This window comes from Ictalurus punctatus, unplaced genomic scaffold (genome assembly GCF_001660625.3).
Source record: "Ictalurus punctatus breed USDA103 unplaced genomic scaffold, Coco_2.0 tig00005203, whole genome shotgun sequence".
NCBI classification, from domain to species: domain Eukaryota; kingdom Metazoa; phylum Chordata; class Actinopteri; order Siluriformes; family Ictaluridae; genus Ictalurus; species Ictalurus punctatus.
Genome location: NW_026521107.1, coordinates 157,112 through 182,500, shown reverse-complemented (window position 1 = coordinate 182,500; position 25,389 = coordinate 157,112). Strand labels below are relative to the sequence as shown.

Sequence of the window (25,389 nt, the reverse complement as noted above, 5' to 3'; positions counted from 1 at the left end):
CATTCAGTTCATTCAGACAGTGGAACAGATTGATGGATTTCTCTGGAGATGGATTCTCCCTGATCTTCTCCTTGATGTACCTGACTGTTTCCTGTTTGCTGTGAGAGCTGCTTCCTGTCTGGGGCATTAAACCTCGTAAGAGAGTCTGATTGGACTCCAGTGAGAGACCCAGAAGGAAGCGGAGGAAGAGGTCCAGGTGTCCGTTCTCACTCTGTAAGGCCTTGTTCACTGCACTCCTGAGGAGATCAGACATGTCTGACTTTCTGAAGAAATTAAAACGTCCAGTGCTTTGCTCCACTAACACATTTGTCTTTCTAAAAATAAAGCAGAAAAATGCATATAAAGCAGCCAGAAACTCCTGAACACTCAGATGTACAAAGCTGAACACCTTCCCCAGGTGAAGCCCAAACTCCTCTCTGAAGATTTGGGTACACACTCCTGAGTACACCGACACTTCTCTCACATCAATGCCACACTCTCTCAGGTCTTCCTCATAGAAGATCAGGTTTCCTTTCTCCAGCTGTTGGAAAGCCAGTTTTCCCAGTGCCAGGATACTCTCTCTGGTCTGCTGAGGATCAGGGTCACATTTCTGATGGTACTTTTGGTCCTTGTGTTTGATCTGAAAGATCAGGAAGTGTGTGAACATTTGAGTCAGAGTCTTGGGGATCTCTCCACTCTCTGCTTCACCCAACATTCTCTCTAGAACAGTGGCTGAGATCCAGCAGAAGACTGGGATGTGGCACATGATGTAGAGGCTTCTTGAAGACTTCATGTGTGAGATGATTTTATTGGCCAGGCTCTGATCACTGATCCTCTTCCTGAAGTACTCCTCTTTCTGAGGATCACTGAACCCTCGTACCTCTGTTACCTGGTCTACACACTCAGGAGGGATCTGATTGGCTGCTCCTGGTCGAGAGGTGATCCAGAGGAGAGCAGAGGGAAGCAGATTCCCCTTGATGAGGTTCGTCAGCAGCACATCCACTGAGGCTGACTCTGTCACATCACACAGTCTCTCATTCTTCTGGAAATTTAGAGGAAGTCGACACTCATCCAGACCATCAAAGATCAACACCACTTTGTAGAAGTCTATTAATTCTAGTTTTCTCATTTCAGGGAAAAAGTGATGAAGAAGATCCATCAGACTGAGATGTTTCTGCTTCATCAGATTCAGCTCTCTAAAGGGAAGTGGAAACATGAAGGTGACGTCCTGATTTGCTTTTCCTTCAGCCCAGTCCAGAATGAACTTCTGCACAGAGACTGTTTTTCCAATTCCAGCAACTCCTTTAGTCAGCACACTTCTGATGGACTTGTCTTTAAAGAGATCATTACATTTGATGGGTGTCTCCTGTGCTGCTGGTCTCCTGGACGCTGTCTCAATCTGTCTCACCTCATGTTCATTATTGACGTCTCCACTCCACCCCTCTGTGATGTAGAGCTCTGTATAGATCTCATTCAGAAGTGCTGAACTTCCATGCTGTGAGATTCCTTCATTAATTCTTTTAAACTTCTCTCTCAGGCTGGATTTCAGCTTTGTCTGATACACAGAGGCCACAGACTCTAATAAACAAAGTAATAAGATGTTTTAATGTAAAATCACTGAACACAGGATTAAATGTAAAATTCAAATGCTGCTGTTCATTCCTGATTCATGTAGTAAATATTCCTGAAGGAACAGGACCATTGTACAGAGTCACCACAAGCTGGACCACGAACAGAACAGAAAAGCAGCAGATGTACATGATACTAAACTCGAACTTAAAACTAAAAGTGTTCCTATCTAAACCTATTTCCTCTCTCTGAAGTGAACCTGACGGAATAAAGCCATGACTCAGAGCTCTTACTGTTGTGCAGTGTGTTAGCGAGATCTGTGTGGTTCATGTTCTTCAGGACGTGCAGTGTGATCTTCAGCGCTCCGTCTCTGACACTGTGCAGATCCACCTCATCCTCCACCTCCCTCTCAGTGCATGCTGGGTAATCTGGACTCAGGAGCTTCCGAAGCCTCTTCAGCTCATTCTTTATCAGAGTGATGACTTTGTGTTCCAGCTCCTGGTTAGAAACACACAGGAACACATCTAAATATTATAATGTTACACACTGAGAGATGCTTTTATTTTATGAAAAGAATAAAAGTCTCTTTCTATTCCCACAGTTACAGCTGAAATTCTGCCTGATTACCCATAATGCTGCTGCACATCAATAAATCTGTAAATTGTCATGATCTTAAATAAAAAACCTGCAACCTACTCACACACAAGTTACACACATTAAAAAGACACACACCTTGAATATGGAGTCCAACTGATTTCTGCTGAGGTTTGATTTCTTCTGTTGTGGTCTGTGAAGAAATAAAACACATGATGTGATTTAGACTATATGTATTCATAGCTGCACAACACACACTAATACATACAGAGACAGATATTTAACACTATCCTCTTAACACAATACACTGATTTCAGGATTTCTCACTGACACTAACATGTTTATGAATAAAATAGTGATCTAGTCATTAATGTCCAGGTGTAAATGTTGTTGTGTAACACCACAGACCCTCCAGCTCAGGGACTGCAGACTGAACTGAACTCTTAAAGCAGTTTTCCTCACTGCCAGTCCGAGAGCTGCAGCACTGCACAGTTTAGTGTTTTTCTGCTTCAACACCTGATAAAGATCATGAAGGGCTTCAGAATGAGACCAGTGAGTTTGATCAGGTGGAACACTGCTGTAAAACACCTCACTGTTCTGACCTCACATCAGGAGATCTGGCTCCGTCTCTGAAGGTAATTGGATGATCCATTGACCAGTCACTCTTCATGGACACACAGCTGGGTTCTGGTGAGTCTGATCTCTTTCCCTCCATCATTCTAGAATTAAACAGAAATATCAGCAATAATTAATACTCTGCTGTCTCAGCACTGTTACACAATGTGTTCATCATTAAACATCAATAATTCCATCTTTTTAATTCATCTCCAGTCTGCACACTTATTCAAACAGGAGACACGCCCCATACCTCAGGAGACACGCCTCATACCTCAGGAATTACACTGATGTCAGGAGTCCCAGTCACAGATAACTGACTCAGCTGGGTCTTAAAGCCTGTAGAGTTCACTGACTCAAAGCTACGCTGCTCTCCTCCACATTACACAGTCCTTTTTACTCTTCTCTCAGTGAATGATTTCTCTAAACTGTTCTTAGATCAGATCAGTGATATATTCACTGCTATTAAACACCTTAAACCAAAGTCTAGTTCCTCTGTTAACTAGTGAGTGTTTAGAGATACAGATCTGTTCCATGAGACGGTGTGTGTTTATTGCTGGTAAATGGAAAAGTAACTCACCTCTCGTCTCTCTTTAAGTCCTGTTCTCCAGACACACTCATGTTGGAGGTCATGTCTCCTTCTCCAGATTACAGCAGGACACACGTTTACTTCACTCCAACATCGGTGTGTTAAATCAAACCCTGTATCAGTACAGAGTTCACTTACAGGAAATAGTCTCTGTATCAAGTCATAAAACAACCTGTGCACATTCAAACTTCAGTACAAACCCACAAAACTCTTCTGCATTTAGTGCACATTCAGTGTGTTTATATATTATAGCTTTAGATGTAGACACTCACTGTGTTTTTACTCCTGAAATGCTGTATTTTCCCCTCCACACAAAATAGAGACTGACTTTCACTTTCACTGTCTACCTGTTTATTCTGCAGAGGGGGAGGGGCAGTGAGGTAGGGTAATAAACACACACACACAGAGATATGGTTTGTTATCAGACAGCTTTCTGATCCATCGAGCACAGGCCTGTAAATACTGAAAGTATAAGCCTGAAAACGCTGCAAATACAGAGAACAGAATTAAAAGTCTGGTAAAATCTACATCACACACATTATCATTTCATTACCTTCATTTCTTATCTCGTGACTTCATTCAGCTGTGCACGAACAACTGTCAGAGCTCTATACAAATATATAAACAAAATTTAAATACCAGGAAGTGCTAGAAACACTCAGCAGATCATTAGATAAAGAAGCAGAACTCATACACTGAGTAAGTTTTCTTAAATATCTGCAGACATGTATTTTTTCTGGTTTTCCCTTAATGAGAGCGAGTATCCTGATATTAGTGAGGATTGGTGTGTAAGTAGTTTTTGTGTGAATAATGAATGTTACTCAGAATAAAAGTGATGATGGAGAGTAAGTTAAACACATTGGTCAGACGAGTAACTAACCCAGTGTTTCCCAATCGAGGTTCTGTCTGATGAGAGCAGGGGTGTGTGTAAAAATCCTTCAAACATTTTCTAAAATGATCAAATGTGTAGAAAACATTTAATATAGATGAGAAACATCTGATGTCTGAAATAATAACACAGACACAGAAATAATAAGACAGACACACACACACACAACAATAATAATAATAAATTATATATAAAATAATAATAATAATCATATAAAACCCAATAAACCTTGAGATTATCACTTGTCACATTACAACAAAACACAGCTATAAATATGAGAACATGTATAAAACTAAACTAAACAACCTCAATTTATTTTATTCATTCCATTAAGATTTTTATTAAACATGGACCTTCACTTTCATTAAATAGACTTATTATTTACTGTAGGCTCATTTTGTAAATGTTAGCAATTACTGTAGACATCAGCAAAAAGTCGAGTTTCCTGCAGATGTCATTTCTCACATTTACAAAACCAGGTGATTATTATATTCTCCCATCAGTGTAAACGTCTCTTTATGTATAGAGAGAAAAGAAAGAAATTACAGAATGATCGCTCTGGATGTTCACCATCAGTGTAAATGTCTCTGTGTATAAAGACAGCAGAATGAGGTGTAATCACTGTGTCTGATGGTGTAGTGTAGTGACTGTGTTTATTTGAGAAGATACTGATGAATGAAAACATGGTGCACCACAAAAAACTTTCAGTTTTGGCTTTATCATCTCAGCAGTATGTACAAAGCAAATCTAAATCACTATTTTAAAAACCTTTCCATGAATTTTGTGCCATCTGCCTCTCTCTATGGTCCCGCATGGATGGATCATAGAGATGCCTGTACAATCGTACCTTCCGGCAAGAGTCACCGCCAAGTCATTCATTTCCGGAAGCGTTTCAGCGTGGCAAATTACAAAAAATGCCGTACAAACCGCCTCGAGAAATGAGGCCCCACACACTCAACGCGCTCGACCGCCCACTCAGCGATGACTTCATTTTTGCCAGACATGTCGAGTATAAACCAGGTTTAACGCTGTCTAGCATTTTCAAAGGGTGCCTTGACTGAAAAAAAGGTTGGGAAACGCTGCTCTAAACAATACCAGTCTCAAATAAAGATTAGAATGAGCTCTAGTAGAACAAAAATCCACAACATTTGTAATGGACCAGGTGCATGACAGCTGGTTCTGGATTGCCAGATGGGACACAGGTTCATTTTTGTGATGTTTCAGAAAGTTTCTCGCAGACACAGAGACAGCTGAAAGTGCACCCTGTTTATTTTCTTTATTTTACAAAAGCAGAATATTTTGTTATTGTGAGTGTACACAAATAAAAATAGGCCCTTTATAGTTTCTAAAGATGTCTTACACTTATCTGTATGGCCAAAAATGATGGCGTATTTTAAGTTGTTTCCGCGGCATGAGGAAAAAATCCAGCAGAACGTCTGGTCACGTTTGAAGACCCCAGAGGGTTAAAACACTAAAGCAAGGGAAAGCCTTATTCAAAATCTTACAGCACCTGTTATTGCCATGCAGTCTCCCATCCAAGTACTAACCAGGCCCATCTCAGCTTTGTGTCAGAGATCAGACAAGATCAGGCATTGTCAGAGTGGTATGGCCATAAGCAAAAGCTACCCTCAAATGATACCTATATAACTAGTGTAAGCAAGCTTTGAATGGCTGGTTGCTTGATTGGGTCCCTTTCAAAACTGTATCCAATCTTTATCCCAAAATAGGATGTTGTACATTGAGACAGATCATTCAGCTCACCTACCAGGCCCTCCTCTTACTCACCAGCCTGAGCAACTTCAGTAGTCAAAGCCACAACATTATCCTGTTTCTCACTCTCATCACTAACATTCACACTTTCAGCAGTACCATCATTTACACTGGTGTTTACAGTAAAACTACATTCAGGTCTTTCACTGCTAATACTATTTACACTGTTTTCACTCACCTCATCTGTAGTCCCTCCATCCTGTCCTTCAGACTCCTGTGACATTTCACTAGTCTCCATGTGCATCACTTCTGGGATGAGGTAGGGATTTATAATCTGTATATCATTCCTTCTTTTCACATTCAATTAAGAACCAAATATCAGAAAATGAAAAAATGGCTTATGTCATTATTCATTTACAAATCAAAGTTGTTTTTCGTTCTTTCAATCTCACACAAGTGAAAAATAAGAAATTAGAAAATGGGTCAATTGTCAGGTTTAATTTGAAAGTTTTTTTTTTTTTTCCTGGTTTATTATCCAGAAGTTACTTGTTTATTCATGTGCTTGAGTAAGGTCTTTTTTAAAATATTATTTAATGCTTTATTGGAACATTCAGTTTACAGTATGGTACAACCAAAATAGACCATAACAATAAGTATTAAGAATAACAGCAATATAAGTAATAGTTATAGAAAACACAAACAACACCATAGCTCAAAACAGAAGTAGAACTAGACAGTAACTTAAATAAATGTATGATAAAGAAAGAGGGAATTGCCAAAATGAAAAGAAAATTCCACATTAATTACTGTAAAAAGTTTGTAGGCCATGCAAACTGTACATGTTCTGAGGGCTTTTTTGTTAAGAGAAGATGAAATTGTAACCAATGAATGTTTTATCTCTTGTAGGAATACCAAAATAATAGGTTTACAATTCGACAACTTACATTTAGGAATATAAACTCTACATAGGAAAGGAATTATGTTAATTATAAAGCAGGCATTTAGATCCACTTCAACAAATCCAAACTTGAGATAAACAAACGAACATTTTCCCAAAGCTGCAAAGTATAACCGCACGACCAAAGCAAGTGAAGGTGAGTTTCAGTGTCATTCTGAAAAAAAGAGTAATTAGTGTAAAATTCAGATCTGCATTTTTTCTTTAAGAAATTTTTGACATGGTAAATATTATGAATCAATTTAAAGATATTTCTTTTACTTTGTTTGTGAGGGAAAATCTTTGTTGCATGGACCATATATTTTTCCAGTTTAAATGATCAAAGAGTCCATTCCAAGTTGCCACGGTGTCTGGTTTCACGCAGTTCTGGATCTAGCGATCATGATATCCTGCCTAGACACAAACTGTTCCCCTCATTTACTGAGACCCAAGATAACCTTTGGCCGTGTAGAGCTCTGAAGAATGAAGCAGGTCTCCTCATTCCCACATCCATGGTCTTGAGGAAACTCGACTATCAAGATTTTGTTTACTGAAGGTAAATAATTGACTGAATAAAGCTGAAATATTGTGTCTGCTTTCTACTTCGATAATACTCTATTGCTCAAAATCCTACACTCACAGAACTGTCAAATTCATATCATTCCAAGGCCTTGATAGGTGAATGAAAAAACTATTTGTTAATACTAAAATTATGATCCCTTTAATGCAAGTGGGTTGACCAACAAGTCCCTGAAGCCTTTGAAGTAGAACTGCTAGATAGAAATAACATGACTTAAATCATGTGACATCATTTATTGCTGCCTTCAAGTACAGATGTTTATAATCTAATCATTTTGAAGCAGTCCCAAATTCCTAAACATAACTCAATAATTCAGCATAGGTCAGGTACATTGGGAAAGTCTTAAAATACAGTAAGTGGAGAGATGTAAAAGGATATTATTATTATTATTATTATTATTATTATTATTATTATTATTATTATTATTATTTCAATTAAATTTTATTTGTATAGCGCTTTTTACAATAGACATTGTCTCAAAGCAGCTTTACAGAAATATCAACACGGTATACAGATATTATTATTATTATTATTATCATTATTATTATTATCATTTTTGTGTTACGCTGGTATAGCATGAAATAAGGGATAATGTGGATAATGACGGAGAACTACAGGAGTGGAGAGAAAACGCAGCACTGAGCAACTTGTAGACTTCACACCCGACTGTAGGTGGGTAGGTGAACGCGTTTGGCCTTATTTATTCGCTAAGCTGCTAGCTTGTTAGCTCTGCGGCTGTTTTAGTATAAAGTACTAACTTGAGTTAACTCGGTGGGAGTTTATTTAGCGCCGGATAAACGGTGAACTAGTTAGTTTAGTAAATCTGACGCTTCTCGGGAACTTGTAGTTTATCCGCCTCGCTGTCTGGGTGACGCAGAGAGCAACTGTTTACCGAGTGACTTTATTTTCAGTGCTTTTTGAACAGTCTCTCAGCCCTAAATAGTTCCGCGGTATTTGTGTGGAATTGGGATGAACGTCTAGTTAAAGGGTTGATGTCTGGCTGGCGCAGTGATTTGTTCTTTAGGAGTGTTTTTCTCTTGAACAGCTCTCTGTGTGGAGACTTGAGGTAGTTCTGTAGTCACAGGTGCACAAATCAGTCACACAGCTCCAGCTCCACCTGCGCCTCTCGCAGGGAAACGGTTTCTGTGCACTGGCTCCGTCCCAAATCACCTTGTATGGACTCTCTATCTCTAGTGCACTAGGTGCGGTAGAGACTCCATTCGTTCAGACCGTGTGTAGTGTACCTAGATACGCAGTCGTGCAGGATTTGGGCACAGGCCACTCTAATAAAACATCATCCATTTCAAGTCGAGTTGCTATTGTTAAACATTTCACTAAAACCTGTATGGAAACGTTGCTGTTCAGTTGTTCTATAAGCGCAATTTCAACCAAATACAGTGGAGTGTAAAAGTTTGTACCCCCTTTTGGTTTCTTTTGGACGGAAGGGTGTTAAATGTCCTAAACACTACACAATTTGACTGCAAGTAGAAGTTAATTTTATTATCAGACTCAGATATCCATGTTAATATTTTTAATACTGCTCATTAGTGTTAAATGACTTGTTGATTTTGTGGTCAGGAAACTGTTTTGTGTTGATTTTGATGTATGTTTTGGATCACTGTCCTGCTGGAAGATCCAACCACGGCCCATTTTAATCTTTCTGTCAGAGGCAGTCAGGTTTTCATTTAATATCTGTTGATATTTGGTAGAGTCCATGATGCCATGTATCCTAACAAAATGTCCAGGTCCTCTGGCAGAAAAACATTCCCAAAACATTAAAGATCCACCACCATATTTAACCGTGGGCATGAGGTACTTTTCCATATGGCTACCTCTCTGTGTGCTTCAAAACCACCTCTGGTGTTTATTACCAAAAAGCTCTATTCTGGTTTCATCTGACCATAGAACATGATCCCATTTGAAGTTCCAGTAGTGTCTGGCCAACTGAAGACACCGGAGTGTGTTTTTGGATGAGAGTAGAGGCCTTTTTCTTGAAACCCTTCCAACAACTTGTGGTGATGTAGGTGACTTCAGATTGTAGTTTTGGAGACGTTCTGACCCCAAGACACAACTAACTCCTGCAATTCTCCAGCTGTGATCCTTGGAGATGTTTTGTCCACTCAAACCATCCTCTTCAGTGTGTTGAGACGATATAGACACGCGTCCAATTCCAGGTTGATTCATAACATTTCCAGTTGACTGGAACTTCTTAATTATTGCCCTGATGATGTGAAATGAGCATTTTCAATGCTTGTGCTATTTTCTTATAGATGCATGGTGGTCCATTAGAAGGTAGTTTATAACATTGCAATGCGTTAGCGTTTATGCTCCATGTAATGTTTGCGATATCCAGTTATTTGTTAATGTTAGCTGATTTCACGGCTACAATGCCAGCTTCCTCAAGCATAATATAGGACCTGTCTTTCGACTGTAATCCTATGGCATTAATTTTGTGACCTAAAAATATCTCTACTTCTCCCATGAACTCGCACTTGCTCCTTCTTTGTCTCAGTCCACTCTTTTCTATCCTACTCAGTACCTCATCCAAGTTCTGCAGATGTTCATTATACCCTGAGACTAAAATGTCATCCAGATAAACTGTGACACGTGCGATGTCTTGCAGAATCCCTTCTGTTGTGCGCTGGAAGATCGCTGGACTTGAAGCAACTCCAAATGGTGGCCTGTTGTAAGTACATAATCCCTTGTGCATGTTGATTGTAACATACTTATTGGAATTTTTGTGCAGCATTATCTTCTGATGCGCATGGGTCATGTCCAGTTTGGAGAATTTTTCCTCCTGCCGAATGAGCAAATAAATCTTCTACCTTGGGAATTGGATACTGCTCCACACTAGAGCTGGATTTACTGCGAATTTATAATCCCTACAAATTGGGATAGAACCATCAGTTTCCTGACTGGAACAATGGGAGCTGCCCACTCTGCAAACTGCATTGGTTCAATGATCTTGTCTTCCACCAGCCTCTGGAGTTCTCTCTCCAGCAGTGGACCCAACTCTTCTTTGAACACCTCGGATTGTCTCTCCAATACGTTAGCCAACTTATGTCCTGGTACATTTGCTACTGTATTTACCAGCTGAGGCAACAAATGATTTCCGTAGCCCCCCCCCATCTTTGAATGTTGATCTTTACTGAAGATCACTCCACAGCCTGCTTTAACTTCAAATACCACCTCCATGCTATTCACTTAAATGGTTTGTGTGATAGGAGCAGCCCTAGGTAAGTCAAACTAAACAGAACCCTTACCTTCACTACAGTGAGAGAGAGGCCTTTAGTTGCATAGATGTTACCCTGGCTCCTTTATGACCTTACAGACTACTACTTGTCTTGCTCTTGGAGTGATCTTTGTTGGTTGATATCTCCTGGGGAGGGTAATGATGGTCTTGAATTTCCTCCATTTGTGCACAATCTGTCTGTGACCAAATATTATCATTTTGTCTCGTTTGTTTAATTGGGATCTCTTGGTCTACTTTTAGGACTTGTGTAAAAATCTGATGTTTTGGGTCATCTTTTCATATATATATATATATATATATATATATATATATATATATATATATATATATATAATATAATACATATATATAATATATATATATTATATTATATTATATATATAATATAATATTATATTTTATATATATATATATATATATATATATATATATATATATATATATATATATATATATATATATATATAATAAATTCTGAAGGGTTCATAAACCTTCAAGCACCACTGAATATATCTTGGCCTCACTTATTGTTCTGAATGAGTAAGAGAATTTGGCATATGCGTTACCTATCCCTGTGAAACAGGAAGTCATAGTTGAACAATGTCCTGTTCCTAGTTTCCCAAGTGTACAAAAAAGTAAAATATCAAGAGGAATATACTTCAAATACATTTTTCATGGATTCATAGGGGTGCCAATAATTGTTGTACACCTATTTAACAAATATTTTTTCATAAACTTGTGTTTGCAATTGTTTATCCATGAGAGCAGAGTATTTTTGTGAATATTTTTTTGAACAAAAGGTTTTCTTCTTTGCTCATATTTACCAAGGGTGCCAATATTAGTGGAGGACACTGTACAGGTCACTCTCAAGTGGAAACCTCATATGACACATTGTTACATTCAGGAAATAAAAACCTGTATTTTGTGAAGTCAACACTGTTACAGTTGGTATTGTGGCTGTATATAAGGTCGAACACATCATCATATTAACATTTTACCAAAATGAAGCTCGTTTAACCGCATGTTTATTCCTTACATAATACATATTAAACACAAAGCATGTAGGGGTTCTACATGCATATAGTATTTGTACAATCAATAACCTATTAGAGTAATACATTGTGGTATATAAACTGAACTTTGTGTTTGATGTGTCTAGTGTCCAAAGCCCGTGGTGGTGGCAGTGCATGGCGTTTGTGTGGAAGCAGGTCTGTTGGGAGTGTTAAGTACCATCATCTCATACACTCACCACAACTCTGGGAAGTTCCATCCATATTGTTTGCTGTCACTTTTCCTGCAAAGCTTTAACCATCAGAGAGTTATCTTTTACTGGGGCTTTTAGCTGCAGGAGACTGAATTACTAACAGTTTTTTTGTGGATCTGATTTCTTCTTTCGCAGGAGTGGATCTAATCACAGCCTGTGATATTTGTCTGTGCACACAGGATGCCTGGTTTCAGGTGAAGGTATGAGGAACATTAACTTGCCATACATTGCTTGCTTACATGTTTACACCAAGATCTGTAAACAAGTTATTTTTGTCCATATGATCATATATAGAGATAGTAAGTGATGAGAAGATAAGAATGGGCTGATTGTTCTGACTTGTACAAGCCCCTATGAAAGTGTTGACCACAAGGGGGCACACTCTGAACAATTATTTACATTTGCAGTTTGTTGAAGATTAAATAAACCACAGTGAGCATCAGATGTCTGGTTTTAATACAAAGTGGACTATTTTGATATTACCATCTTGTCATTTATCAAAGAAGAGCTACAAAACCTGAAATTTGTTCATTTTTAGACAGAAAAATTCTGCAGTGTAGCTGTTCTAGTGGGATTTCACCCTGGAAGTTTAGTCCAAAACAGAGCAGTTTGCATGAAAAGTTGGTAATGTGACAGTCGTAATGTGGACTGGGAAGTGCACTGCGGTACCGAACCCGAGACTACCTGTAGAAGGTGGTCCGAGTTCGGTTACACTGGAACTGTGAATTGTCCCATGAATGTGAACGTAACTTGTATCCGGGTCCGCACTTGTTCAGGAAGTAGAGTAACCTGTGCTGAAGGCCTGTTGTGGTGATGACGTGTCATGACACGTTTTGGCCCAAATCTGCAGTAACTTTGAAAAAGTGGAAGCTCCTCTGAATATTGTGGAGTTTCTTGATTTTGTGTTAATTTCTGTGATCACAAAATGGTGAAATTCTGGACTGACACATGGAAGATATGGAATGATGACAGAAGAATGTGACTTTGGGTTGTACCGTGTATTTTATTTTTTTTTTTTCATGTAGCTTAATTATTTAGTATAAATGAAGGCAAGTGTGTGTCTCTGTTCATCTCTGCAGTCGTGTGTTCCCTGATAGTCAATGATTGCTGGAGCTCTGGAAATAGCAGGTGAGATTGCAGGCCGGAGTCCCGTCGCTGTCCAAGGAACCAAAATCAACCTCCTCTACTCCTGAGACCACAGTGTGACTGATGGTAAGAACCTGCTTAAGACATGAATAGCATTTTTAGCCTCAAGGTAGACCCATGCACACACAGTATGGCCACAAACACAAAGTAGAGCGGTCGAAATCTGAGATTTCTGCTCTGCGTCTCCAGGCTACTTGGAACATGAACATGTTGCAGACACAGGATCTTATGAAGTCAGCGCAGGCAGCCCTGGAAAAGAAGAGTCCGAAAGACGTGCCCTTCTCCAAGCTTTAAAGGAGAAGATCCAGGGCTGTTGAAGCTGTGGTGGAACTGAGACTTCATCATCCACATATCTTTAGTTCTTCGTGCTAATTCTCAGTTTCTTTTTAGTCTTTTTATTTTTAGACTGGTCAAAAGACTGATTAGTGGAAGTGAAATGATAGATGAACTTTTAATTACTTGCTTTATTATTTGCAGGTGCCTTGTACAGTAAGACAGGGTAACTAATACTCAAAAGCTTTTTTTGTGTGTTAACATGTACAGTAGATGGACATATTTTTTCTGGTGCTGTGACTGCAGAATGTAGTGCAGTTAACACATTAAATTTCCTTGGATGCTCACTTTTAACTCGAGGAGGTCACAGTTTGCCCAGACATCTTTTTTTAAATCCGTCAATCCGTCACCCACACGTCATTCTGGGGGACGAAGAGGAGGAAGCTGGACAGATAAATTTATTTATTTATCATTGCTGTGTTTCCTCAGTCGAGTGCAGAAAGAAGAAAAACACAACTGATTTAAAATAAAAATATAGAAAACAATCTAATGTAAGGTTGTGATCCGGTTTGCTTTCAGCAGGAAGGCTGTCCTCTTTCCTGTTGCTCTTTCTCTTCTATTAGTCCATTTGTCCAGTCTGAATCGGTTTGATTGTTTGATTCGTTTCGAGACGATTCGGAGTCAAATAATTTTCTAGTGAGAGTCGCACACTTCCAAACAAACTAGACTGAGATGAGTATTTGATTCTCACTTGAAAGTGATTTGACTCTGAATAAACTCGAAATGAATCAGTCAAACTGATTCAGACTCTATAAAAGGACTATGAGATGTGATTAAGATATATATTCCAATGTTTTGCTTTACAATTCTACTGTGTGTGTGTGCACACGTGTTTTTTTCAGGAGAACGAGAAACTCTGACATGAGTACATCCTGACCATTGGTACTGTGTACACATCAACATACACACACGTCTCCATGCTGGACATCTCCGGAGCTTTCACACACAGTGCTAGGAATATCCCGGGACAGAGAAACGCACCTCCTAAGTGAGCGAGTTTAGCGTCAACCGGTGAAATTTGCTGTAGCGTGAACACTTCGCCTCTGTGAGCTTCACTCTCCGTCAGGTTCACTGTAATTAGACATAAAATGTACATAATGCTTATTTTTCATGCATTTAGGATTTCATGTTTTTTTTTTTTTTTTTTACTCTTCGAGGAAAAGAAATGATCTTTCGAGGCAGCTTCTTCATCACTACCTGCTCCGTTTGACTCAAAAATGCAACGACCGGTTTCAAAAAGTCACGATGTCTTCAGTTCATGTGATTTTACTGTTGAATTTAAACAGGAAATGTGAAATATTTTTGTTCCTTTGTTTCCTCTACTGTCTTTTTGCTGTGATCTTGAACACAGTTGTAATTTTTAAAAAAAATAATAAATAAATGATAATTCTAGTTCTCACTTTGCTTGTCCTAATTGTCCTGTATCTATTAAATCCGTTTCATCTGTGGTCTTTGTCTGTATGAACACTTGTAGAAATGACTTGTAGTCCATATTTTTAAATGATTTTATTCATGATTTTGAATTTAAATAAAGATATTCTTTAATTCTGTATTTTGTCATTTAATTATCATTAGAAATCAGAAGATCAGATTAAAGCCACGGCTTCTTTACCTGCCGAAGCTGTAAAACTTTCAATAAACCAGTCAATAGATCAACTGAATAAATGTAGATTTTTAATTTACTGATTAGATGTATTGATGGTGTTGATAGATTATTTAAAGATTTTTATTGATCTTGAACAATCATTCAGTTAAATATTTTTTTTAACTTGATAAATAGTTGATTAAATAAATGTAGTGTAATGTACTGAGTCAAATATGAAAACTACAAATAAAATATATCTGTGTATAATTAAAAACCTCACTTAATACAAGAAATTCATATCCTAAATGTTGCAAGTGATTAATATGATCATTTTATTCAGCTGTTTAATTATTACTTTCTAAATAATGAACAAATGAATGTTCTGGATTCATGAGGAATGTTTACATTTTGTGTCCAAACTCAAAAGTTTATACAAAGTGTATATTTATGATAATAAAGCACAAAGAACGTGAAACCTCAACACGTCTACAATCATCGATTAATTAAAAAAATTAAATTGAACAAGAGTAAGAAAGTATATTTTTAATTAAAATTTAATTAGAAAGGAGCACTTTTTTTATGTATTTGTATATCTTATCCTGTATCGTGTTTAAGAAGAAGGGAATAATGAAGCTTTTTATGAAATAATATTTGGATTTATTTTATTTTATTTTCTCCTCACAGACTCACATTTACGTCAACGTCCGTTACGTTGGTGACGTCACCGCGAGCGCGAGAAGTCGAAGTGAGGAGCAGAAAGCGGTGTTAGTGTTAGTTCTGGCCCGTTTAGACCCAAACTAAAGTGAGTATATTCGGTTCTGTGTAACCGAACCCGTTCTGTTTTGTGCTGTATTGTGTGTATGTGTGTAGTTAACGGTGTTAACACCTGTGTTTCAGGTGTATTAGTATGAAGCAGGCGGTGACGGCGCAGTGGTTCACTGTCGGAGCTCGGTTCACTAATGACCGAATCACCGAGGAACCGACCAAAGATAACTCACACCCGCACGGAGAAGAACAAGAGGAGAAGAAGTGAGAAATAACATTTTATAACATTTTTTTATTCAGTCCTCTGGTTCAATATTAATGTTAATATTATACAAATATACTAGCGGTGCTAGCTTTTGAGGAGGCAGTCCAGTCCACGCATGCGCAGTGTAATTAATGAGCAAGCTAATCGAAATGAGATTAGCAAATAGGTCGATGTTATTTTTGATTCTATTTAAAACGATGAATTCACTCTGTCAATAACTGCCCAGTCTGAGAATACTGCATGATTTACTTTTATAAGTGGACGTGGCTGAACGACATTTAGCTTCACTGGCTAATTAGAGCTCTTTTACTAGTTTAATGGCGGAGTCATCCGGCTTCGCGCATGCGCAGTGTGGGTTAAGGCGCTATAGTTCTCTTTTTTTGTTTTAACGCTAAAGGTGCATTACCGCCACCTACTGGACTGGAGTGTGGGCAGAAAAAATCTAATAAAATGGGGAAAAAAAATTATACCAAAACAATACTACGTAAATAAAGGAAAATAAAGAGATAAATAACTATATACTGGATATTCAGCCACAGTTCTTGTATACTAACTTACAACCACTGCATATGGACATGTGCATAACCTAATAGACCTATATAAGATATAACCCAGCACACCTATACTATAGCACTTGCATTGGAAACATACACTACCGTCAAACATTTAGACACATTCATTCTTTATTCACCCCCCGAAAAAAATAAATCCAAAATAGATCAAAAATAATTTAGGATATAATTTTTTAATTTTTAGGATCTTCAAAGTAGATGCCCTTTTTCCAGAAATGTATTCTTGGCATTTCTCACTTGATATCTTGAGGAATTTCCCTGAGATGCTTTTTAAACAGTAGCTGAGTTTATGTGGACAACAATAATCCACTCTTAATCCGATTAAGACCATACTCTAATTAAGAAACTACCATGTGAACAGCAATTTTTACTTACCTTAATCTAATTAAGGTCATAATCGAAGTAAGCAATAATCTAATTAACCCTCTTACCCTGTATGGCTGAAAAACCGGCTTGCCTGTCTTTGATCTATTCCCGTAAGGACCATAGACCGGCTTGGTCGTCTATGCCAAATCCCCGTAAGGCCGATATAGAGGATTTACAGTGTAAACGTTATCCCCGTAAGACCGGTGTACCGGCATTACTCTGCTATGATTCCTTACTTATTTAATTATTATTTTTTGACCCGGAAGGTTGATGACGTCACGATGTAATTACGTTCTTACGCCGGCATTACGATGAAGCTGATCCAAGCGTGAATATTGGTGTACTAGTAGAAGTGAACTAAAAATGCCAAAGCGACAAGCTAATCATGTTCCAGCTAAAGTTACACCTACAGTGAACACAGGTACATCTAAAACAGTGAAAAAAAGAAAAAACACACAGTTACACAGGTGAGAGCGAGGATTCTAGAAGCCGAAACTGATAGAGACGCAATCTCTCCTGATTCAGACCCTGATCCGTCTTCATCTTCAGCATCAACCAGTGCGACTGACACTGCAGGTGTCTGGAGTCATAACGGGACCATTTCTGTGCATTCGTGAAAACACTACCTGCTGGTCTGATTATCACCAGAAACTTGACTTTTGGCACTAAAGTGCATTTATTTATTTATTATTTATAAATATATTGACCACGCTGATGCTCGTATGGTACTTCTAAATGAGTAGAAGGATTTTAGCGAGCATTTTTCGTCATTTCTCTAGTTAAGAATTGTGCTCTAAGTTTAGTAAAAACACTGAACTGCTTCATTTTCAAAGTAATATTACACAAATACATTATTATAAGTTGTTTCAAGGCCTAAAAATGTTCAAATTAAAATGTTGATTTTGGCCCAGGAACTCAGGGTTGGCGTGCTGTTTCTCTGGGGAATATAGGGTTATGGGACATAATACTGTGGGAACTTAGGGGTAAGAGGGTTAAAACAGGTGGAGTACTCCTGTTTTAGTCGCATTATGGACATGTATTACAGACATGTAAACATCTTAATCACATTATGAACGTCGTGTGGGAGTTTTCACCGCATTTTGCGACAGGACACGATCACACATGGCAGTTTTATGTTTTACGGCGAACAGGAGAGTTCGGCTGTGTCCCAAATCGCATACTTTCCTACTACAGGCCTGTAGGGGGGAAAAATACATGTATCTCAGCTACTATATAGAAGGTAACTATGCGATTTGGGATACACCCATCGCTTCAAGCAGTTGTCTATTAGCACGTACAGCATGACAAATAATTAACTGCATTTAAAGCGTTCGTAAAAAATAAATAAATAAATAAATAAAAACACTCAAAACTGTATACGGTACCATAACGAAGACGAACTGTATGTTGATACGTGAAATTCTGGAGGGACATCGGACGGCATGGCGCGGTGATGTAATGACGCGGGCTGTTAATCTAATTATGTTCTAAAACATGTAAAACGGGAACATGACAGGAGTATTCTAAAAGCGACTCATGTACACACCTTAATCACATTATCTTACTCAGATTAAGGTCAATAATTAGATTACTGCTGTCCATGTAAACGTAGTCAGTATTAAAGGAGCCTCATTTCACTGCTGACTTTGTTCCCGTCTTAATTTCTTTGTGGGATATAATATATATTTTTTAGGAATACGATCTGCAGATCACTGATAGGAACCAGGTTCTGCTGGTCAGTCATGTTAGGAGGTTGGGTCCTGCAGGAGCTCCTCCACCAGGATCTGTCTTACTCATCCTGGAGTTCTGCTACCTCACAGGTCTCCCTCACAGAGCGGGAGAAACACAGCGCTTAATCATTGTCTGCTTCTTATCGCACTAATTGTTGTAACTTGCTCAGGTCTGACTGATAAGATGCGCACGACTTTAACATCATGAAGGGCCTTTCCACTCACACCAGACTGACCCCAGAACAGTGGGAGAACCGCCTCAACAGATTCATCAAGAACATGAGCAGGTACTGGATAAAAGCGACTGCATTATTAATTCAATTCTGCTTTTGTCTGAATAGCGCGTTTAACAGCGTACAATGTCACAGAGCAGCTTTACAGAAACTTATACATTCTTTAGAAATGTAAATTTAGAAATTTATCCTTAACGTGCAAGCCAGAGACAAATTTTACAAAAGAAACATTTGTAGCATGCATATAAGGGATGTGTATTTACTTTACAGAGACTATCCCGGGCAACACGAGGCTGAACATATAGCGTGATGGTTTTTCTGATTATATCATTCTTAAGTTTAATGATGGATATACACTGCCGATCAAAAGTTTGTGGACACCCGACTAGAATGTTTTTCATGATCTTAAAAGCCTTTTGATCTGAAGGTGTACGATTAAATGTTTGAAATGAACGTTATACCAATTTACGCTGCTGAATTTTTCAGGGAATCTCTTCCAGGAATGCCAGTGTTCAGACTACACTCAGCACATGGGGTCTAAGCTTTGAGAACAAGCTGCTGAATCTGACTGGAAGAGTTCTTCCTGCTGAGAGGATCCTACAGGGAGCGAGAGCAGTAAGGGGGACCACAGAGAACACAACTGCACACGACACGTGTCGCACTCTTGCTGAGTGTAGTGTGTGTGCGCAGTACGAGTACAACCCATGTGACGCGGATTGGTCTAAAGAGATGCGAGGGCTTCCTTTGATGACCAGCATGCCTCTGGAGACCTGGCTGCTGTCCCATACGCGCTGTAACGCTGACGTCGCTCACTCACTGCTGCAGACCCTCAACAAAGTGCCCGTGGGCATCCACCTTCAGAGGCCGGGAATGTGAGCTAACACACTTGACCAGTGTTTAGAAAGAAATTGTAGCCTGTGCCATTACTGCGTCCTGGGCTCTTTTTAAAAATCACTCCTCGTGAGCTTCATGAAAGGGACGCTAGTGTGTAGCACTGTTAATTTCAAATTATTAAAGCGGTCCTCGTCAATTAGGTAGTGCAGAACTTTGCTCTCATATTGTCCGTATTCAGCTGCAGTCCATCAGTTAGTCACAAACGTTTCAATGGTCTCGGCAAATAAACGTGTTTCTCGAATTGCACGCTCTAAAATGAAGAGCTTCTCGACAGCTTTTCTTTTTCATAGTGGAAGGCAGTGGTTACTGTGCGTAGTGTTTTATTTGAACCAGAGCCATGTTGAGCAAGGATCATGTCTTAATTGCAGCATTAACACTTTTTATCCCCCCGCCATTTCATTTTTTTTCTGTGTGCAGGATGGAGTACGATGATCGACAGGAGGCTCTGCTGAGAGCTCTGCAGCAGAGAGTGGGGCAACAGGTTCAGATGGTGGGTCTCACACACTGGGTAGAATCAAGTGTGACCATGTAGTTTGTTTAGGATTCAAATATTAAAGTATTTTACTATGCTGAAAATGTTCAGGTTAGCATCCGTACTTTTTAGGGGTTAAGGTATAGAAAATGTATTGTATTGCTTAGAAAAACCGTACATGTGACTAGTAATGTAACGACCGTTATATTCATTATTTGACTGAATAAGTAATGCACTCGCTGTCCATTTTATTAGAAACACCCTCACATTCATGGGGCAGCGGCACGATGCATAAAAAGAACTTGAGTTAACGTTCACGTCAATGCATAAAAAGTTACCGCTCACGTCAAGCATCACAATGGGTGAAAATTGTGACCTCTGTGACCTTTACTGTGGCAAGGTTGTTTGTATTAGATGGGCAGGTTTGAGTATTTCAGAAATTGCTGATCTCCTGGGCTTTTCACACAGAACAGTCTGTAGAGAAAGGACTTTGATTTAAAAATAAATAAAATAAAGTGGCGCGAGAAGAAAAAACCCACATTACTATGGGTAAATAATATAGATGGCACTAGTGCTGCACAATTAATCGAATATCGATCGCGATTACGATTTTGACAGCCCACGATTAAATGAACATGATCGACTGCGATATTAACGTTTAAAGTTCGTCCTCCGCTAATAGAAAACTCAACTGCAGATCAAATCAAGCACTTCCTACACTTATAGCCAATCACCATAGGGCAGCGCAGCGATGAGGTCATTTTGTAGTGCCAAAACCCAGAAACGGCATTAGCATTTTAGCCCTCGAGCTGCCAGGTTCGCTTCGAGCTCCAGCGCTTTGCGTGAGGAGAAATCATGACATTAACACGCTATAAGGTGGGTTTAATTCAAACTTCTTTATTAAAAAATTCCTCACCAATCATAATCAAGAGTAGCAACTGTTCCGTCTGTAAACATACAGTACACTGCCGCTCTCCTTCACTAACTCTAATTCACTTCATTTAAACTCACGGTTGCCAGATATCACTAGAAAAGTCAACTCCAGTTTCCATGTTTTGATTTAATCCCCCCAAAACATTATCAGCAGACATGGACACTGTACTGGGGAAACGATCTAAAACTGAGGGACAAAAATAAAACTACTAAAATGTAAAGACAGAAAATGTGCTTAGTTATAAATAAATCTTTATATATATATATATATATATATAGGGCACACGGTGGCTTAGTGTTTAGCACGTTCGCCTCACACCACCAGGGTCGGGCTCGATTCCTGTGGCCCTGTGTGTGTGTGTGTGGAGTTTACATGTTCTCCCCGTCGTGCTGCGAGGGTTTCCTCCGGGTACTCCGGTTAACTCCCCCAGTCCAAACACATGCACGGTAGGCTGATTGGCGTGTCTAAGGTGTCCGTAGTGTATGAGTGGGAGTGTGATTGTGCCCTGTGATGGACTGTCCAGGGTGTACCCCTCCTTGTACCCGATGTTCCCTGGGATAGGCTCCAGGTTGGATGGATGGATGGATATATATTATTATAATAACTTCATTAAATATAAATGAAATGAGAAATGAAATAATGTTTAATTACTATGGGTTGCATTTAATATCAATTTGACATTAAACTTAGTTCGTTATTTCATTGAAAGCTATTAGCCTTTTTCCTAATCTGGATCACTTTTGTGTTAGTCTACTTTTAATTAGGACTCTTTATTGTTTTTAAGATATCTAAAAATAAATATTTTATGTTCATTTATTTATCAATTAACCAACAGTATCTCATTGCTATTATTTTAATTCAGTTAACAGTGACCACGAGCAGAGAGCTTACATTTCACTGTTTATGATAGACTGTATGATTAAAGTTTAAATAAAAAAAGATTGGTATCTGGACCGGTTTCGTCTATAAAAATCCTGATCGGAGCGTCCCTAACGAACACCATTAAACTAAAGCGCTCTGCATCTGACGGGTAAATGAACTCACCCAATCACATCCTATATGAGATTATTCAGATATCTACACAATACACACAGAGCGGTTCGAGAACTGACTCCAGCCCAGAACCATGACAGTGGAAATGTCTAATAGTGCAGCTTTAAATATCTTTAAGAGGAGCACACTCCAAACAGGTTAACGGTTGTTTTGTGCATACAGTCTGTAAAATGAACTGAAAATATTAGATTTAGTTTATCAGAAGGTAAATTAATGTGTCATGGCTCACACGATGTTCCTAAATTCTGTCATAATTGACCAGCTCAAGTTTTCTCATGCCTACTTGTGTGTTGTATTGTAGCATGAGAGAACTTAATAAATGTGAAAGTACAATAAAAAATATGTTATCACTAAAATCACTGAATAATCGTGATAATCGAGATCTCAGTATTAATCTAAATAATCGGGATTATCATTTTGGCCATAATCGTGCATCCCTAGATGGCACTGATGCAGGACCTGATAGCAGCAAATTAAACAGTGGATCAGCTATCAGAGATAACAGAAATCAAATCATGTAACTGATGCATGTAAAAGAGACGTGACTGTTCTTTCACTAGGATTGAATTCGTTATATTCATACTTTATGTATGGGTTTCTGTATGAAAGTTTAATGGTAAACCAAGTGCTTCAGTTAAAATAATGAGCGTTGTAGATCTTAAAGAAAACAATATCGGATGGGTATCGGCTGATACTCAAGCTTTCGATTAAGGAAAATAAAAGCTAGTATCATGACACTTCTAGTAAATAAGTCAAATGAAACTGTTTTTATTTATTTATTTAATTTTTAAATTGAATGTTTAAGGATATTGCTGTTTGATTTGTTTTGTTTCACCTTTTGTGATGTGACACACGCAGTGCAGTGGAACTGCTTCTATGTGATTTTTGTCACAGTATATCCTTTTATGGGTCTAAGCATACGGCTTAAGATAATTTCAGATTAACAGCCTCAGTCTACAGATTACAATTACTTCTTGTTCTGAAGCACTCACTTTAAATCATGTGTGTAAGGTGGTTGTGATCCTGTCAGCCAACCATAAGGATAAATACGATTGCGTGAAGGAAGTACCTGTGTGTGGACTGTCCAACTCCAAGCCAGTGTGTGGTGGCTCGCACCCTCAGCAGACCTCAGACCCTCATGACCATAGCCACAAAGATCTCCTTGCAGAGGAACTGCAATATATAAATATATAAATATCTGATCTTGTAACTGATCAACAGTGGCACCTCCTAACCCTGATGTTATTCTATTAAAACATTGTTTTAGTGACTTCTCCTGCTCTTTCAGTTGAAGCACCTGATGATGTTTGTATCGACTGCTACCATGACAGTGCCGCAGGAAAGAGATCCATCGGTGCACTGGTGGCCAGCCTCAACCCGGGCATGTCCAGGTACTTAAAGCATGACTTGTGTGGACTCTGTAAACAGCTTTAAGAAGGGTTGTGTTTAATGAACTAGATTTTAGATTTTAACTTTTCCACCAGTCTTCAGAAGAGAGGGCATTACCCTTTGTGGTTCATCGTAACTTTAGGAGAGAGAAAAAGTACAATATCGTTCTTTTAATGATTAAAATGTTTAATTGTCAAATTGCTGTGGTATAAGGAATAAAAAGCATCAGGAAGACCTGTTTAGCTTCGTGGTGCGTCACATTACACCATCCTGTCGTTGGTTGATAATCTTTCTGCATATAGCAGCATGTTCATGGTTTCTTTATTTGTTGATATTTTTTAATCCCTCGTATATCTGCATATTGTTACCTCTACAAACGATCAGTAAAGATTATGAATCCAACAAGAGTTTTTCAGCTCAGTGGTGGGAAATTTCAGAGACTTTTAACACTACTTCCTGCATCTCAGGATTCTTTACTCAGGCCTGAGCTGGTTCTCTTAATCTCACACACTCTTCTCTGTATTTCTATTTCTTTCCAATCGAAGGACAGAATCACAATTTTTTTTAGTCTTGAATCCTCTGAACGTTGTTTTCCTTGCTGCTACCGCCACCTTCATCCTCCTCATAAAGTGTCTGGGCCGTGCTCTGTATGCTATGTGCTCTGTATGCTATGTGCCACTGCTCTGTAACCATGAGAGCACCGTCCTTCTCTCAGGTGGTTTTCAAAGTGTGCAGGGTATGAAATGCACTCTGGGAGGAACATCATGCTCATAAATGACCTCGTTACACTGCAGTCTCTTTGATTCCGACTTTACATTCAGGATGAAATACTCACGCTGCAGTCTGATGGAACGTTGGAGAAAAAGCGAGGGATTTTAGAATTGTCGCTTCAGTTAAGAAGCGCACTAAGACATGGCTTTTTGTTTTGATTTCTTTTCCTCAGCTGCGCTGAAGGCCTACTTCATATACAACGAATGTTTGCCGTCACTCATCGTGGTGTACCGAGACGGCGTGGGCGACGGCGTGCTGCTGAGCTTAGTCGACTATGAAGTGCCTCAGGTCACGCAGTCCACCAAGGCCATCAGTGAAGATTACACGTGAGACTTGACGCATCTCGATAAAACAGATTTGACGCACGCTTTTTGGGTTTTCTCTCAGCCATCAGTGTTTCTGTGTACAGGCCCAAACTGACCGTGTTGGTGGTGAAGAAACGCATCTCTTCCAGATTCTTCGCTCTCCTCGACGCCAGACTGAGCAGCCCTCCTCCCGGAACAGTCATCGACGCCGAAGTCACGTGACTCGAGTGGAGTCTTCAGGCACAGTTCATCCATCTTTTTCTCTTTCTCTGGTGGTCTTTCTGATCACAGCTTCAGGTTGCGTTCGGTGTGTTTTAAACGCTGATGGCTTGATTTGTCAGGTACGACTTCATCGTGAGTCACAAAGTGCGCTTCGGCAGTGTGGCCCCCACTCACTACAACGTGGTGTACGACAGCAGTGTCCTCAAACCAGAACACATGCAGAGACTCACCTACAAACTCTGCCACATGTATTACAACTGGCAGGTGAAAGCCACACACACACACACACACACACACGCGTGTTCATACAAGCCCGCTTTCTACACAACCCCAGATCATGCTGATTGATGATGTAAGGATTGAGGATGTGGTCATTTT

General features: G+C 39.1%; 2 protein-coding genes and 1 pseudogene across 6 annotated transcripts in view; 1 reads left to right on the top strand and 2 right to left on the bottom strand.

Annotated features, from left to right (window-relative positions):
- The window catches only part of LOC128631145 (NLR family CARD domain-containing protein 3-like), a 10,135-nt gene extending 6,296 nt beyond the window's left edge, over window positions 1–3,839 (bottom strand). For 3 of the 4 annotated variants that reach the window (XM_053679259.1, XM_053679260.1, XM_053679261.1), the window contains exons 1-6: window positions 3,619–3,724; window positions 3,338–3,459; window positions 2,745–2,861; window positions 2,281–2,335; window positions 1,842–2,046; window positions 1–1,557 (exon numbers count right to left, since the gene is read on the bottom strand). The exon at window positions 1–1,557 is cut by the window's left edge and continues 217 nt beyond it. In XM_053679259.1, coding sequence (XP_053535234.1) covers window positions 1–1,557; window positions 1,842–2,046; window positions 2,281–2,335; window positions 2,745–2,861; window positions 3,338–3,390 — 1,987 coding nt within the window. In that variant the 5' untranslated portion in view covers window positions 3,391–3,459; window positions 3,619–3,724. Of the gene's footprint in view, window positions 1,558–1,841; window positions 2,047–2,280; window positions 2,336–2,744; window positions 2,862–3,337; window positions 3,460–3,618 lie in introns of all 4 variants that reach the window. The other variant, XM_053679258.1, reaches the window with a different exon arrangement.
- The window catches only part of LOC128631146 (piwi-like protein 1), a 74,793-nt gene extending 53,786 nt beyond the window's left edge, over window positions 1–21,007 (top strand). Inside the window, exons 3-6 of one of the 2 annotated variants that reach the window (XM_053679263.1) lie at window positions 18,909–19,025; window positions 19,472–19,586; window positions 19,662–19,843; window positions 20,283–21,007. In XM_053679263.1, coding sequence (XP_053535238.1) covers window positions 18,943–19,025; window positions 19,472–19,586; window positions 19,662–19,843; window positions 20,283–20,397 — 495 coding nt within the window. In that variant the 5' untranslated portion in view covers window positions 18,909–18,942 and the 3' untranslated portion in view covers window positions 20,398–21,007. Of the gene's footprint in view, window positions 1–18,908; window positions 19,026–19,471; window positions 19,844–20,282 lie in introns of both variants that reach the window. The other variant, XM_053679262.1, reaches the window with a different exon arrangement.
- On the bottom strand, window positions 5,734–5,852 carry LOC124627581 (uncharacterized; annotated as a pseudogene).
- Window positions 21,008–25,389: the final 4,382 nt, after the last annotated feature.